This window comes from Anopheles moucheti, chromosome 3, assembly GCF_943734755.1.
Source record: "Anopheles moucheti chromosome 3, idAnoMoucSN_F20_07, whole genome shotgun sequence".
Classification (NCBI taxonomy): domain Eukaryota; kingdom Metazoa; phylum Arthropoda; class Insecta; order Diptera; family Culicidae; genus Anopheles; species Anopheles moucheti.
The window spans coordinates 50,581,722-50,595,310 of record NC_069141.1 but is presented as its reverse complement, the minus strand read 5'-3'; the positions used below and the strand labels follow the sequence as shown (position 1 = coordinate 50,595,310).

Below are 13,589 nucleotides of genomic sequence, written 5' to 3'. Positions count from 1 at the left end.
CAGTTTCATTTCGTATACCAAAGGCAAAGAGAACCTGTAAACAAATAGCGCAAGCAAAGATAGCTCCATATTTCCTGAATTATTCCGCTAACGTAGTGAATTTGGACGCAATTTGATGTTTCTCGATTGCAATTTTCTATATATTCGATTTTAGTGTATATTGCAAAAAGTGTCGCTGCCTTTCCGATTACAGCCCAAAATAAACCGACCCAATCATGCCATTAACAGCAGAACAGGCAATGTTACAAGTGCAGGTATGTTTCGTTCATTGTAGCACCAACCTTGCATTTTACCTCGTTGTATTATTTGCAGGAACGGCTGAAGTCGCTAAAATCTCTCGTCTGTGAAATAGATACAGAACGCAAACGTAATGAAACGAACATCAACAACGTGATACGCTTGACCAAAATGGCAAGCGAAGACAAATCGCCTGCCCTTAACCATAAGCTCAAGACGCTGTATAAAGTTGGCTTGCAGGACGCGCTGCAGGAGGAAAACCTTATACGACAAGCCCTATCGAAGATTCAGGACATTAGAAACATACGCAATGAACGTAGAATTCAGGCCCGTAACGCAGGAAACAAAGAGACGATTCGAAGAGGCGCGTTAATGAAAATGCTGCAGATTTCGGCTCAAACTTTGCCGCTCTTTGTCAGCAAACCAGGAGAAAAAATTCCTCATCTGTGTGGGTCCATCGCCGCAGATAGCAGCTACATTGCCAAACCGGGTGACATGGTGGCCGCGTTGGTAAAGAGCGAGGAAGGCGAAGAAAACTGGATTCTGGCCGAGGTGGTACTGTATGTATCCTCCACAAGTAAATACGAAGTGGATGATATTGATGAAGAGCAAAAGGATCGCCATGTGCTAAGCCGTCGCCGAATCGTGCCACTGCCACTGATGCGCGCTAATCCAGAAACCGACGGGCAGGCGTTGTTTCCCAAAGGTACCACCGTGATGGCACTCTACCCGCAAACCACTTGCTTCTATAAGGCCATTATCAACCAACTTCCCCAGACGGCAAACGATGAATACGAAGTACTGTTTGAAGATCCAACATACCCGGACGGATACTCGCCGCCGTTGTTGGTTGCGCAGCGATATGTTATCGCTATTAAGCAGAATAAAAAGACAACCTCTTGACAACCGCAACAGCACGTACATTCGCAGTCTATCCATGCTCAAGGTGCTAACGGCTTAAGCACGGCTTCCTGTTCAAATGTGACCTTTGGACACCTTCCAAATGTAACGAACTGCAGTTCCGGGACAGGCAATGCGGCTATTACTTCTAGCACACTTCTTGCGACTGCAGCCGTACATGTGAGACAAGAATCTGTAGCAGAAAATATGTACGACGACGAACCATTTTAGATTTATATATAACGAGAACTAATCGTAAGCTCAACATTAGTGCGATAACATACACAATAAAAATATAAAATCAATAGGTAAAACTTAAGATCAAAGATTCACACTTCTTTCGAGGGTACTACTACGCAACACAAATATCGAAAATTTATTTATTCATTCTCTTTATTTTTGTTCATCTTCTTCAGTTCAGGGCGCATCTTTCTGTTGATTCATCTTGTATATATTGCTCTTCTTTGTATCTTTTTGGTTGTATTCCAGGGTTGTGTTTATCATTTTTAGGGGTTTGTTTTAGCATTTTTTCCGTTTCTTCATCGCGCCATTTCTTTTTAGTGGGACTTTTGCTGGACCATTGTCCTTTTTTAATGATTGTTTTTTTCCGATGATGGTGTATCTCATTAGCATTTCTTTTATATATCATCTTTTGAACAGGGCTTGTTTTGTGCTTCAATCATTTTTTTCATGGTTTTTCTTTTTTATGCGCAGTCTGCTCTTTTTTCCTTTTATTTTAGCCATGGTGTTTGTGTATGTGTGTTTATTTTTTGCAATTTTGCACATCTTTTTTGCCTTGACTCTTTTTCCACACCATGCGAAGTCTGCTGCACTGAGTTTCAAAAAACATTATTTCTGCGATCGTGGGTGTATTGAATATGTTTGCATCTTTTTTGCGCATTTCACAAGGGGCGGCCATTAAGGCCGCAATGTAAGCGCGTTTTTCGAGTTGTGATGAAGACAAATAATGTTTTTTGAAAAATATCATATATATTTTATTATCTGTAAAAATTAGATAAAAAGGGCAATGTTTATCTAAAAACAAGAAAGCAACACTACTCAAATGAGAAATTGGGTGAAGGAGAATGTAGACAAAACCCTATGATTTGAAGGAGCATTCAAAACTACATTATTGTGCCACTAATGATGTGTGAGAGAAGAAAATTTTACGTATAATCACATCCAACTAACTAATACGGGTAAATTTGATCTAGAACTAGTTGGTAAGGTAACGAATTACAATGGAACGAAAGAACTAAATACACAATCCATCATTACGGGAGTTAAAACATAATATACAGCTTTTTCTACGAATTAAAAAGTCAGAATTTACAGGCACACAAACTAAACTTGTGCATCAAATATCAGATGAGAATTAGTTGACGATTAAAAGCCACATACGTATCGATATTTAATAACTACTATTGACAAGGCTTTAAACAATTTAAAGTTAATAAAAGAAGTTAAGATACTGTCTCATTTTGAAGAAGTTTTAAAATACAAAATTATCGGAAATATAGGGTCGAATAAAGGTATAAGCGAGGTGGTCAGGAAATATAATAATAACAGTTCTACTTACCCCTAAGTTTAGCTAATGCTCCTAATAGCTAGAGTGATTATACTTCTAGATTCAGAAAATATCACCAATTAATAAGGTGCGTAATAATTGGCACGACCTCGATAGCCTCGGCTAAAATAGAAGAAAAAATTGCTGCAAGTTAGTTCAATGATACTCGTTTGTTGGGTGATGTGTTACTCACATAGGCCTTCTGGTGCCACGGTGTGCTCCGTAGCAACAGGCCCTCGAAGCTCTGGCCGCACGACCTCGGACACCTCGTGGAAACCGATTAGTTTGACACATTCCTGGGCGGTTAGTACGCTTTGGGTTCACCTTGATTTGTCTGCCCCGGAATAGTGTTTCGTTCATAGCGAGCGCAGTTTCTACGAATTCTTTCGACCCAAACTCAATGTATGCGAATCCTTTCGGATGACCGTCTGCTTTGTTGCAAAGAATCGTCACTCGATTGATCGCTCCGCATCCATGGAAATGTGCTTCCAGCTCCTCAGCTGTCGCACCGTAGTCGACGTTTCCAACATAGATAGAACGGTTATCCACCTCGGCCTTTTCCTCCGCCGTTAGCATGGGTGTCGATCCGGTGGGCGAACCCAAGGTCATCTGTTTCGTGACTTCTGATTGTAACTGCTTCAACTTTTCCGCCTCTTCTTCCATCTCCTTGACTCGTGCCTTAATGGCTTCCAGTTCCGGGTCGATTTGCATTTCCGAACCCTTCAAATAATCGTCCTAAGAGTAATCAGAAAGAGAAAAAACGTTTTTATGTTGATACGCCAGAGAGTGGACACTGATTCAAACACCACAACACATTTATCAAAATTTATGTTTATAATATTAAAATGCAACGTGATTTTTTGAAATGTAAAGTTTGGTAAATAAATCATTTTATACCACATACAAAATTGCATGAAAAGTGTTAATGATAGAGTGATGAACAAAAGAAATCATCCCTATTGGTACACAATACCACCACAATAGGAACCATACAACCATTGTAGGTGGTACCATAGAACATTTCCAAGTGTTTTTTTATCATTAAATTTGCTATGTTTAATGCTGGTTAAATCTGGGTTTAAATGGTTAGCATTATTTGAGGAGAGAAATGTAATTTTCATCATATTTAGTTAAAACAACGTAATTTGCACCTTCGAAACACCTTCAACGAGTTCCAATCGTTTGTATGCTGACTAATTGCTCCACTGTACACTTACCCTATCATAATTCTTGTAATTTCTTATCTATTTCGCTGTATTATTATCAGCTGATGATTTTCCCTATCAAAGGAAACCCGTAATCGATACACAAACTTATACTGTCTAGTGTATTGAATTACCGTGTGATTTATGTTACATCGACAATAATTCTTAATTTTGCATTCACTAATAACTAAACAAAGTGAGAATTGATCTGCAGTAATCGCTTGTCAGTGCCTGCCCGAATATTTATAAAAAGAATGGTGATGACAAAACGGATGGAACTGTTTTACTGATTATATATCTATCTATCTATCTTACAACGATTTTTCGTGACCGCGCTAGGGTGTAATAAATCAGGGGTCTTAGAACTTTTCAGCCCGCAGGCCGAATTGGTTGCTGCCTTTTAATTTAATCAACTATGGCAATAATGTATACATCAATGGTTAGAAAATATTACAATTTTGATTGAAATTAACAATAGCGTCGCGGGCCGTACTGGCTAATATAAATGATAGGTTTCACAAGGAAAGGGAAGGCGGTGAAGTACCATCATTTTCCTATTTAAACCATCCTGTACGTCGGACTGATTACCCTGCTACAGGTAAGAATAGAAAACCTTTTGAGGTGTTTGTCATTCCAGAAGAGACACAATTCGATACGGTTCAACGCAGTATAAAGGAAGATGAAAAAATGACTCCTTAGCTAGTTCATTGGGCAACACTTACCTCTATCAGGAGCTCGGCTTCATCGTCGTTGCTGCCAAGCGTGGCCAGATTGGAGTCGTTTAGTAAACTATCATCAGCCATTGCGGAGTCTGCAAAAACCATAAACATGTACGTTGTAATACGAGTTTAATTCAAGTACGAACAAGTTGCTGCCCACACTACAGTAAAGCCGCACATGAAGCGGTAACGCCGCCTTTTACTTCAAAATGGCGGCCCTCTCGTTGGCAAAAATTAATTCGATCGCTTCATCGGCTTTGTCGGCTTTACAGCATTGCACCACCACTGCACTTACTTTAATGCTAATCTGCTATTCTTCGAGAATAAATGGGAATGTAAAGGAAGTTATTATAATTGAAAAAATTCGATTTTTCAACACGACCACTGGCTGTGATCAAGTTCCAATTTCGAGTGACGTGCACGAAATGAGAGCTTTGTTGGTTTTGACAGCCTTGCCTTGACAGTTCAAGGGTGTCAAACCACAACTATATGCTTTTCCTATCAAAACGCAATAGAAAACCTTTTTATGATCTTATTTCGTAGATTATGCTTTTACATAAAAAGTTTTACAATGTTCATTAAATTTTTGTGCCAAATTTCCAACAAAATCGGATCATAATACTGATATCTATTCACCTTGAAAGCACGTTGCTTTTTCGCGATTTTGACAATCCGGACTAAAACCTCGGAAGAATTACCGAGGACCGAAAACAAAACAACCCGGTTCTACAGATAGCTCCTACTCGCGCGATTCGCGTCTTTAAAATCATGGCAAGTCGTGCGGCAATGCTTTTGGGACAAGTTGTCCCGTGTGTTAAATTGAACGCATCCAAAATACGCGTGCGGCGAATGGAACTGGATAGTAACCTGAACATGGTAAACATATAGAGATTGCATAAGGAATCTCGATGCTCATTTACCTTCCGTTTACCCTTTGCAGTACTTTAAAAAGGACGAATTTTACTTTGCCCACGATCCAGACAAGCGTTGCAAAACTGGTGATATCGTGTTGATAAAGGAATTGCCCAATAAACTTACCCGTCTCATTTCGCATTCGATCGAGGAGATTGTATACCCTTTGGGAGATATAACCGATCCCATCACAGGCAAGAAAGTGGTCGTAGGCAAATATCGCGAAGATATTGAAGAAGCCAACCGACTGTTTGGCAAATCGAAGAATGCATTTGACTATTCTAAGGCCCCTCCAAGGGGTCGGTTGGAGGGTACACGTGATTTTACTCATGGTGAAACATACATCAAGTACCACGAGGATGGCAAAGATCAACCGTTTGCAGTGTGATGTGGTACGTGGGCTTTTGCTATCCTATGTGAATATGTGGTACGTTACAAATAAAGTAATAGTAGTCTAATAATAAGATGTGTAGGTGAAAATAAATTCGGAAGAATGGTTGTAGTACAAACTAATCGAATTGAAAAAAAACAGGATTGCAGCATTTATCCGAGACTTTACCGAGTTCATTTGTATTCATTTTACTTCAATTAGTGCTCCTTGATTAAGTTATTCATCCAAGCCTAGAAATTCCCTTTCCAGTGCCGCTCCCATCATATTCCAATCTCCATCGTCAACGTCGTCTATCGGCTCATTGCTTCCCTCACTGTTGGACCCCATATCCAAGTCGGATGGTAAATCTTCTCCACGCCGAAACTTTGCGCTCGGGCTTTCATCTTCATCATCTGAGGACGCATTAGTTTGACTGTTTTCGTCATTATGTTCGGGATTGTCGTACTTCAGGATGCGTCTCTTTTCCTCCTTATTCTGTTCGTCCTCGTCTTCCTCTGCGCGCTTTCGGAAAATGTTGTGCCGCCCACGATTGGTTTCAATCTCTTCGACGCGTTTTCGTTTACGCAGTGACTTTTCCATTGGCGGGTTTTCAATGTCCACCGGTTCGTCATCACTGCTGCTATCATCCGATTCGAAAAAGTCGTCAAAATCGTTGTTCATTGCGTCCAGATCGTCGTTCGAAAAGCTTAACAATGGATTTACTGTGTCCATAAACTTCGGCTCTTCACGTGACTGTGCCATTGTTCCATAATTCACAGCATGCTCTAATTGAACGAAATCAGACGTTATTATTTCCGAACTGTGTGTGTCCTGTATGGATGGTTCTTACCTGGGCTGTGACAGTGTGGTGGTGGTTGACGCATTTTGGCGGGATTTGATGCCTTCAGAGGATACAGCAGCTCTTCCACGTGTTCCCATCGTTCCGCACACGACCACAGCCATTCGGGGGTGACGATTTTTATTTTTGAGCTTTTACGAGCATTGTTCACTTTGGAGGTACCGATCGTAACCGCAACCAGATGCGTAGTGGTTGGTTCCAGATTCTGCGTTACGACAGCACCCAAACTTCGCGCTATCAGGTACGCCTTACTTTGCTCTAGCTTTACATTGTTCGGTATGAGACCGGAAAAACAAAGCCGCATCCCTACCAGCACGCGCGCCTTTACCGTCGGTATTAACTGCTTCAGATCGGACATGGTTTGTGTTTTATCATACTCTTCGTAGAACGTTTTATGGATCTTTAGCAAAATGTGCTCGAGATAAAGTAAATAATCGTCTGGATCTTCCACTTCGATTAAATCTTTCTCTTGCTTGGAATTTGTGGCAGATTTATCTTCTTCTTTGGCAGCACTTCCGGCTGAGCACTCAGTTTCACCTGGCGGCTCTTCTGGTTTATCGATTTCGGTTGAAGTTTCTTTTACGCCATCTTTTGTCTGAAGTTCTTTTTGTTGCTCCATATGTGCAGGCTGCTCCTCGGTATCCTTCTCCAGTTCCTTGTGTAATAGCAGCTCTTCGTTTGCTTCCTTTACAATAATCTTCTTTTCTGTTTTATCGCCTTCCTTCTCCTCCTTACTAATTGTAATAGAAATGTCTGCTTTTTCAGCCTCTGGACGCGCTTCATCCTCTTTACTCTTTTCATTTTGTTTTGTCGTCTCCATCGCCGCCGGTTCTTCTTCAACCTTGTCGTCCAGCACATGCTCGGGCATGCTTTTCTCACACTGTTGTTTTCCACCTTGTTCCTGCGTTTGTATTTTCGGCGTTGGTGGCCGTTCTTGATCTGCTGCATCTCTGGCTTTTTTCTCCTTTAACGACTGGTTCATGAGCTCCTTGAAGTCTACACCCTTGCCATCGAGTTCGTTCTTCGACATGCCGGGTGGTGCGTTGATATCGCCGGTATGTTGAAAGAAATGGTACGGTTTAACCTGTATCAAGTTCGACGCCATGTTCCACACATCTTCCCGATCATCGATAATGCACACCATTGAGTCGCCGCACGGAAACAGCGCTTTCAAATTATCCGTTTTACTGGTCGCATTAAAACACTCGTCGCGGGATAGAATGCGATGGGAAAAAAAGTTTCCATCCTTGTCCAGAAATTGTGCGATCATGTGAGCGTAATTGCGCGCCCCAAAGGTACATATGTGCAGCTCGTAGTATGGGTGCATCTTTGCCAAAAACTCTAGCGCACCCGGGCGAAGCCGCGTGTGGTACCAAGGCGAATTTGGGCCGTACAGTTGAAAATGATATACATCCTAAAATAAACGAATAAAGCCATTTTTAGCATGGACCAGCAACCATCAAAGCAACCTTCTTACCTTCAAGTTGTTTGGCACATTATCGTTCGTGGTGTGAATGAGCGTTTGATCAAGATCCACCAGCAGCACCAACTTTCGATCGCTCAGCAACCTTTCCGTATCGGCTTGACCGAGCTTTTTTGCCAACGTTTCAGTCACCTTTAACTCCGGCACGGAATGTATCATCGGTACTGAAGCCTTCGAGCAGCTGCTCGGTTCATCCTGACGCAGATCCGCGCCACAATCGGCGCACATGTCCTTTATAACCGTCATATGGCTGCATTGTCCAAGTTCGAGTACCGGCTTTCTGCGAACAAAAAGTCGACCATGCAACCAAAAATCAACAATAACATTCGATCAAGCGCCAATTCAAACCAATCGGCCACTGCGACTACGCCACCAACACATCATCAACACACGGCGTGTAACAACGGTTCATCGATTTCATCGATCCGCATAATCGACGGATGGTACGCTTACCCTTTCGCCACGGTTGCGCCTTCTCGTGCTAGGCGCTTCTTTACAACGCCACTCTGTGTGGCCTTTAACCGCTTCACTTCCTTGTCGCTACCATCCAGCTGCTCGTAGAACAATATAATGCTGCCATTGGTCACCGGAAATCCTTCGCGCACTTTCCATTTGCTTATTTTTATCGCACAATCGTCCGGAGCGCAAATGATGTTTTGATTTGGATCGGCCATTTTTTGTCACTTTTCGCCCCTGCCAGAATGCTCGATGAAGTGGTGACATGCTGCTATGACAGTGCTGCCAGCTATCCTGTCAGATGCCCCATTTTCCTATAACCCTTGAATGAGATGTGCATATTTTTGTTACGGTTAGCAACCAGAAAAACACTTTCATAAATTCGCAGCGTTTTGATATCAGGTTTATTATTTGATCAGGCAACACAGTTATTTTTAAGTGTCACCGTTGGATTTTCTTTCGACGGTTGTTCAATATTGTTTCTTTATGTTTTAAAATCGATAACTTTTTTACCGAATACGAATAGAAAGAGTGTCGAATAGAAATCAGTTATTATGACTAGGCTTAATTTCCATCGAATTAATTTTGGGGATACCACAGTTTCAGGACGACTTTGTGGTGCACCTTACAATTGTTACCGATGCTGTTCAATGTGGTAGATGCAAAAGTTTAAGGTGAATTTGTGATTCTCATAGATTCTTGCTCAACTTTTATTTGAAAAATGCAATAAATTGATATCGTTTGGATGTCGTTAATGCATACATGTGTGTAAGATAACATCCAACTCGTTTTGGTTTGGTTTGCTTTAAAGAGAAGTAGAAGATGATTTTTGATTGAATAATTATTGTTCTTTTTTAGTTGTCGATAAAAACTGTACCATTTTGCTGACGCACGCATTGCGCGTGTCGCGCTGTTCTAATAGTGTTATTTCTACAAACTACTTACAAGCTATTCGTTTTGCCTACCGAGATCTATCATTCACTTTATAGGCTGGTTCTAGCTTTGATATCCCTAAATTCCCATGAATGTTAACGTGTGAATGGTGTAAGAACTGATTGACCCTGGCAACTCCAGAGGCCGAATAAATAATCGACTGAATTCGAGATACCGTTTTAATATATTAACGACACACGTGGATTATTAGGTGAGAACTAATAATCCATCTAGCATACTAGTCGCCTTGTGTTATTGTAATTCCGTGTTCGGTAGAGATAATGCTATGGGGTTACTTAAAGGAACTTTTTAATCAAATTCTGGCATGAGAAAACGGGAAGAAACCGTCAGAAATTGTGTAGCCCACCAGGTTGGTAATTTGTCGGGTTTTTGTGTATTTTTCTGTACTCCCATTCGTTCGTACCATTTTGAGCGAATCGTCTTTACAAATAGCCTATATCGTGCCTCGCCATTTCTGATGTACTGTGGCCTCTAGAGAAAGGTACAAATATATCACCACGGCCCTTTTAATCTCATCGACACTATTTTACTCCACCTCGCTACTACCACAGTTATACCAATCAATCGGTTCCATCTCGGAACATAACTTATCGGAAGATAAGTTTGTTCAGTTCTCGGCCAACATCCGTCAAGTACTGTAAAAAGTCAGGCTGCAGGCTGGTGGTCCAGTCGTGTAGATTCGTTTTGCTGTTACATTTTCCCCCGTACCGATGGACAAAGATCATGGCTCGATCGACGTCGAGCGTTTTCACGAAATCCGGCGTTCCGGCTGTGCGGTTGTAGTCCTGCGGTTTGGACACATGGAACGGCCGCTCGTTCGGTGCGTTCAGATGAGCATCCACATCATACAGCAAGTTGTCGGAGAAGATTTTCTTCCGTTTATCGATACACACCGATCGGCTTGCGATGGCAAAGCGGGACACGTCGCTGGAAACTTTCGAAGCGTACTTGAGAAATTTGTTGTTCACGCGCAGCCGGGAACTCGGGTACAGGTACTCGTTGATGGCACCGACGAAGGTAAGCTTGGCCGCGTTGTAGTTCCGCATCAGACAGTCCATTTCGATAAGCAAGCGGTTCTGCTGCTTGTTTGCCACATCGAAGGGGAAATTGTATGGCAAAAGGTTGATTTTGATGCCGTGACTGTACAGCAGTGATGTGGTTGCTCCGTTTAACGCATTACTATTGTAAACGATGAAATCTTCCACGCCGACTATTTGGTGGTGCAGAAAGTACTGTAGCACAGCAGCAGGCATTCGGAACTCTTCCTCCAGCTCCAGATAATCGCTCATATCAACACAGGCCGTCATGGTCATCCTTTGCTGTACCGATCGGCTCTCCAGTACCCGGAGCGGGATGTACCGTTTGCTGGATTGCGTTGTGTCGGTAAATATGATTTCCGTCGGTTGTCCGAAATCTCGCGCCACCTTGCAGAGCAGCTTGTACACCACAAAAACTTCACCATTGGGTGCTTTGACCGAACCGGTCGGATGTTCTAGACGCACAAAATGGAGCTTTCCTGTAGCGACATCCCCCGTGCCGTGCTGTATTTGACATTTGAAGTTGACCGCGGCGTGTTCGAGCCCGACCGCTATACTGATGACGGTTCCACCCGCCGCGAGTTCGTTTTTCTGCCAGAACGAAGAATACACGTAGAAACCATCCCCGAGCCGCTGCCACGCCGGTAGCGGACTGTCGAAATCGTATGGTGAGCTATGTAAACGGCTACTGTTATCGATGCGTATCAAACTAGCCGCATCATTGCGGCCGAAAATGTTGACCACCTCGAGCACATACTTTAGTCGATTATTTTCGCTTTTGTACACCAACAGTATCACGACGCACGTTATCGATAGGAGCACCAGGGCCAGCTGCTGGTACTTACGCATTGCGGTAAAGCGCGAAAGATGATGATGCGTAGCTGCAACGCAACACCGTTTTCTACGAGGTTTTCGATTTATGCTCGTCGTTGCTACGGCCCTTCCACACGATAGTTGCTACGTTTACTGAATGGTGAGAAATTTTTCGCCGATAGGATCAACACTTTGGATCCTTCAGTTCAATACTTTAATGCCAAAATACACCCATCGATGCAGGGTAGGGCATGGGATGCGGTACGACCAATTTACGAACGAAGTAACCACACGCGTCCAACGCACGGTACGTTTACCCTGCAAAATTGTTATTTATGTTTTGATTTTTCTCTTCTCCAATCCTGCGTCTATTTCGGGATCTGACAGCTGACAACGGGTTGACACGGTAGTGCAAAACAACAGCCGATGCATTCAACGCCTAGAGGGGTTAAAAAATTATCTCCAATGAATAGACTCGACGAAAGGTATTGAAAAAAGATACAATTTTTGGAGCTTCTTTAAATAATAGCCATTTTGTGGCTATCGTGCCCAATATAGTTCCAACCAACCGTGGCGTGGAAAATATGCGTCCGTACACAATTCATCCACACGAAGTGTAGCTTGCGGTGCAAAACAAGAATGATATCATTCTGTCAAATTATTCTAAACGACCAACTCACGGCAAACTTTGTGCACAAACTCGGTGGGCTTTTCTCGGTGCGTGCAATAATAAACGGAAGAAGAACCTCTTTTCAATTGGTAAGTGTATCATCATACGTTTCCTGCCAGCGTTGGGAGTGATATTTTTAGCTACACTTTCTCTAAGTGTGACTGCATTTTTTGTCTTTGGATTTTGCGACCCGAATTTTATTGTTCGTTTCCCTACTGTGTGCTGTATTGTTTTGTTGGAAATAAGAAAGCCATCCCCAGTACATCGTAATACTTCCCAAGATGACGACTACCGCGCAAGGATCGGGTTCGCTGGATAATCTGCATCTGGCGCCGCTTCGTTCGCTAAGCGATTTCCTGCTGGAATCGGCTCGCTTTCAGCTACCCAACTTTCAGGACTGGGAAAAGTGGGGCAACCGGGTGGTGAACAATTTGCTCTACTATCAAACCAACTACTTCCTGATGAGTGCCGCTGTATTTCTGCTCGTTGGGTTGATCCACCCGATGAAGGTGTTGCTTGGACTGACGATCATTGTGGCGCTGGTGTACGTGTTTGTTCGCTTCTTTGCACAGGATGCACGCCGCTCGGTCGGTGCCGATCCAAACCAGCAGCCAAACAAGTGGGTCGTACTAGCTGGGACCATTGCCGGCAGCTACCTGGTACTGTACCTGTTTGACTCCGTGCTGATTGTGGCATTTGCCATACTGCTTCCATTCTCGCGTAAGTATCATTATTCACTGCCCTCAGCTAATCGGACAATAATCAATAATACTGTTTCGTTTTAGTTACTTTCGTGCATGCATCGTTGCGGCTGAGGAATATTAAGAACAAAATCACCAATGCAGTGGAAATCGTTGGCGTGAAGCAATCACCGATGGGACAGTTTCTGGAAGCAATGGGATTGATGCCAACGGCATTTTAAGCAAATACCGATTTGGACGGGCTCGGTATTGCGGGTTCTACGAACAGAGAATGTGTGCTTTTCAGCTTTTCTCCAATGAGTTGCGTGGATTTGGATTGGATGGTGATTTTGATTTTTCACCTTTACGATTAATATTTGCAAAAGTTCAATCAAGAAAGCACTCATTGATCGAAAATGGATCCGTTGCTATGTATGAATGGAATTACAAAAAAGAAGATACCATTGTTACACGTCCCTTTGTAAAGCTGCTAGTCAAAAAAAAAACAGAATGTATCGATCGATAATATTTGTCTTTTGCTCTTAAATGAAGTAAGAAAAAAATAAACAAAAATACCAACAAATTAGTTAATTATGAAACAAAAACGGCCACATCAGATGGATGGTTCCTGTTCGATACGCTGGATCATGTTTGAAGTTTTTGCACACATATTTAAAAATTTTGATTCACATACACATGCACCGCGTTGAGAAGAAACACGTATTCT

General features: G+C 42.5%; 6 protein-coding genes across 7 annotated transcripts; 3 read left to right on the top strand and 3 right to left on the bottom strand.

The window, feature by feature from the left end:
- Window positions 1-34: 34 nt before the first annotated feature.
- Window positions 35-1,440, top strand: LOC128301062 (SAGA-associated factor 29). The gene is made up of 2 exons (XM_053037372.1): window positions 35-254; window positions 313-1,440. The coding sequence occupies exons 1-2, from the start codon at window positions 216-218 to the stop codon at window positions 1,138-1,140; spliced, it is 867 nt and encodes a 288-aa protein (XP_052893332.1). The 5' UTR covers window positions 35-215; the 3' UTR covers window positions 1,141-1,440.
- LOC128301063 (polyadenylate-binding protein 2) lies at window positions 1,412-5,063 on the bottom strand. The gene is made up of 5 exons (XM_053037373.1): window positions 4,924-5,063; window positions 4,632-4,720; window positions 2,898-3,439; window positions 2,717-2,827; window positions 1,412-2,139 (listed from the first exon to the last, which is right to left on the bottom strand). Exons 2-4 carry the CDS (start codon window positions 4,710-4,712, stop codon window positions 2,785-2,787), a joined length of 666 nt encoding a protein of 221 aa, XP_052893333.1. The 5' UTR covers window positions 4,713-4,720; window positions 4,924-5,063; the 3' UTR covers window positions 1,412-2,139; window positions 2,717-2,784.
- A 269-nt stretch (window positions 5,064-5,332) lies between these two features.
- Window positions 5,333-6,094, top strand: LOC128301064 (28S ribosomal protein S17, mitochondrial). The gene is made up of 2 exons (XM_053037374.1): window positions 5,333-5,504; window positions 5,569-6,094. Exons 1-2 carry the CDS (start codon window positions 5,397-5,399, stop codon window positions 5,926-5,928), a joined length of 468 nt encoding a protein of 155 aa, XP_052893334.1. The 5' UTR covers window positions 5,333-5,396; the 3' UTR covers window positions 5,929-6,094.
- LOC128301061 (RNA polymerase II subunit A C-terminal domain phosphatase) lies at window positions 6,083-8,926 on the bottom strand. The gene is made up of 4 exons (XM_053037371.1): window positions 8,706-8,926; window positions 8,247-8,532; window positions 6,761-8,183; window positions 6,083-6,695 (listed from the first exon to the last, which is right to left on the bottom strand). The coding sequence occupies exons 1-4, from the start codon at window positions 8,924-8,926 to the stop codon at window positions 6,148-6,150; spliced, it is 2,478 nt and encodes an 825-aa protein (XP_052893331.1). The 3' UTR covers window positions 6,083-6,147.
- Window positions 8,927-9,296: 370 nt separating this feature from the next.
- On the bottom strand, window positions 9,297-11,827 carry LOC128302079 (uncharacterized). Its single transcript, XM_053038804.1, has one exon. The coding sequence runs from the start codon at window positions 11,546-11,548 to the stop codon at window positions 10,250-10,252; it is 1,299 nt and encodes a 432-aa protein (XP_052894764.1). The 5' UTR covers window positions 11,549-11,827; the 3' UTR covers window positions 9,297-10,249.
- A 124-nt stretch (window positions 11,828-11,951) lies between these two features.
- On the top strand, window positions 11,952-13,400 carry LOC128303492 (PRA1 family protein 3). Of its 2 annotated transcripts, none has more exons than XM_053040465.1 (3): window positions 11,952-12,271; window positions 12,433-12,902; window positions 12,968-13,400. In XM_053040465.1, exons 2-3 carry the CDS (start codon window positions 12,464-12,466, stop codon window positions 13,102-13,104), a joined length of 576 nt encoding a protein of 191 aa, XP_052896425.1. In that variant the 5' UTR covers window positions 11,952-12,271; window positions 12,433-12,463; the 3' UTR covers window positions 13,105-13,400. The 2 variants fall into 2 exon arrangements, with proteins under 2 accessions (XP_052896425.1, XP_052896424.1); XM_053040464.1 differs by having other exon boundaries at window positions 11,953-12,271; window positions 12,429-12,902.
- Window positions 13,401-13,589: the final 189 nt, after the last annotated feature.

Excerpts from the sequence above, each read along its gene's own strand:
- LOC128303492 (XM_053040465.1), top strand. The coding sequence starts at position 12,464 with ATGACGACTACCGCGCAAGGATCGGGTTCGCTGGATAATCTGCATCTG. Across the intron at positions 12,903-12,967 it reads CATACTGCTTCCATTCTCGC|TTACTTTCGTGCATGCATCG; the intron begins GTAAGTATCATT and ends GTTTCGTTTTAG.
- LOC128302079 (XM_053038804.1), bottom strand. The coding sequence starts at position 11,548 with ATGCGTAAGTACCAGCAGCTGGCCCTGGTGCTCCTATCGATAACGTGC.
- LOC128301063 (XM_053037373.1), bottom strand. The coding sequence starts at position 4,712 with ATGGCTGATGATAGTTTACTAAACGACTCCAATCTGGCCACGCTTGGC. Across the intron at positions 3,440-4,631 it reads AAGCCGAGCTCCTGATAGAG|GACGATTATTTGAAGGGTTC; the intron begins GTAAGTGTTGCC and ends GATTACTCTTAG. Across the intron at positions 2,828-2,897 it reads CGTGGCACCAGAAGGCCTAT|CCGAGGCTATCGAGGTCGTG; the intron begins GTGAGTAACACA and ends CTTCTATTTTAG.
- LOC128301064 (XM_053037374.1), top strand. The coding sequence starts at position 5,397 with ATGGCAAGTCGTGCGGCAATGCTTTTGGGACAAGTTGTCCCGTGTGTT. Across the intron at positions 5,505-5,568 it reads TGGATAGTAACCTGAACATG|TACTTTAAAAAGGACGAATT; the intron begins GTAAACATATAG and ends TACCCTTTGCAG.
- LOC128301062 (XM_053037372.1), top strand. The coding sequence starts at position 216 with ATGCCATTAACAGCAGAACAGGCAATGTTACAAGTGCAG. Across the intron at positions 255-312 it reads AGGCAATGTTACAAGTGCAG|GAACGGCTGAAGTCGCTAAA; the intron begins GTATGTTTCGTT and ends TATTATTTGCAG.
- LOC128301061 (XM_053037371.1), bottom strand. The coding sequence starts at position 8,926 with ATGGCCGATCCAAATCAAAACATCATTTGCGCTCCGGACGATTGTGCG. Across the intron at positions 8,184-8,246 it reads ATGTGCCAAACAACTTGAAG|GATGTATATCATTTTCAACT; the intron begins GTAAGAAGGTTG and ends CGTTTATTTTAG. Across the intron at positions 6,696-6,760 it reads ACCACACTGTCACAGCCCAG|AGCATGCTGTGAATTATGGA; the intron begins GTAAGAACCATC and ends TCGTTCAATTAG.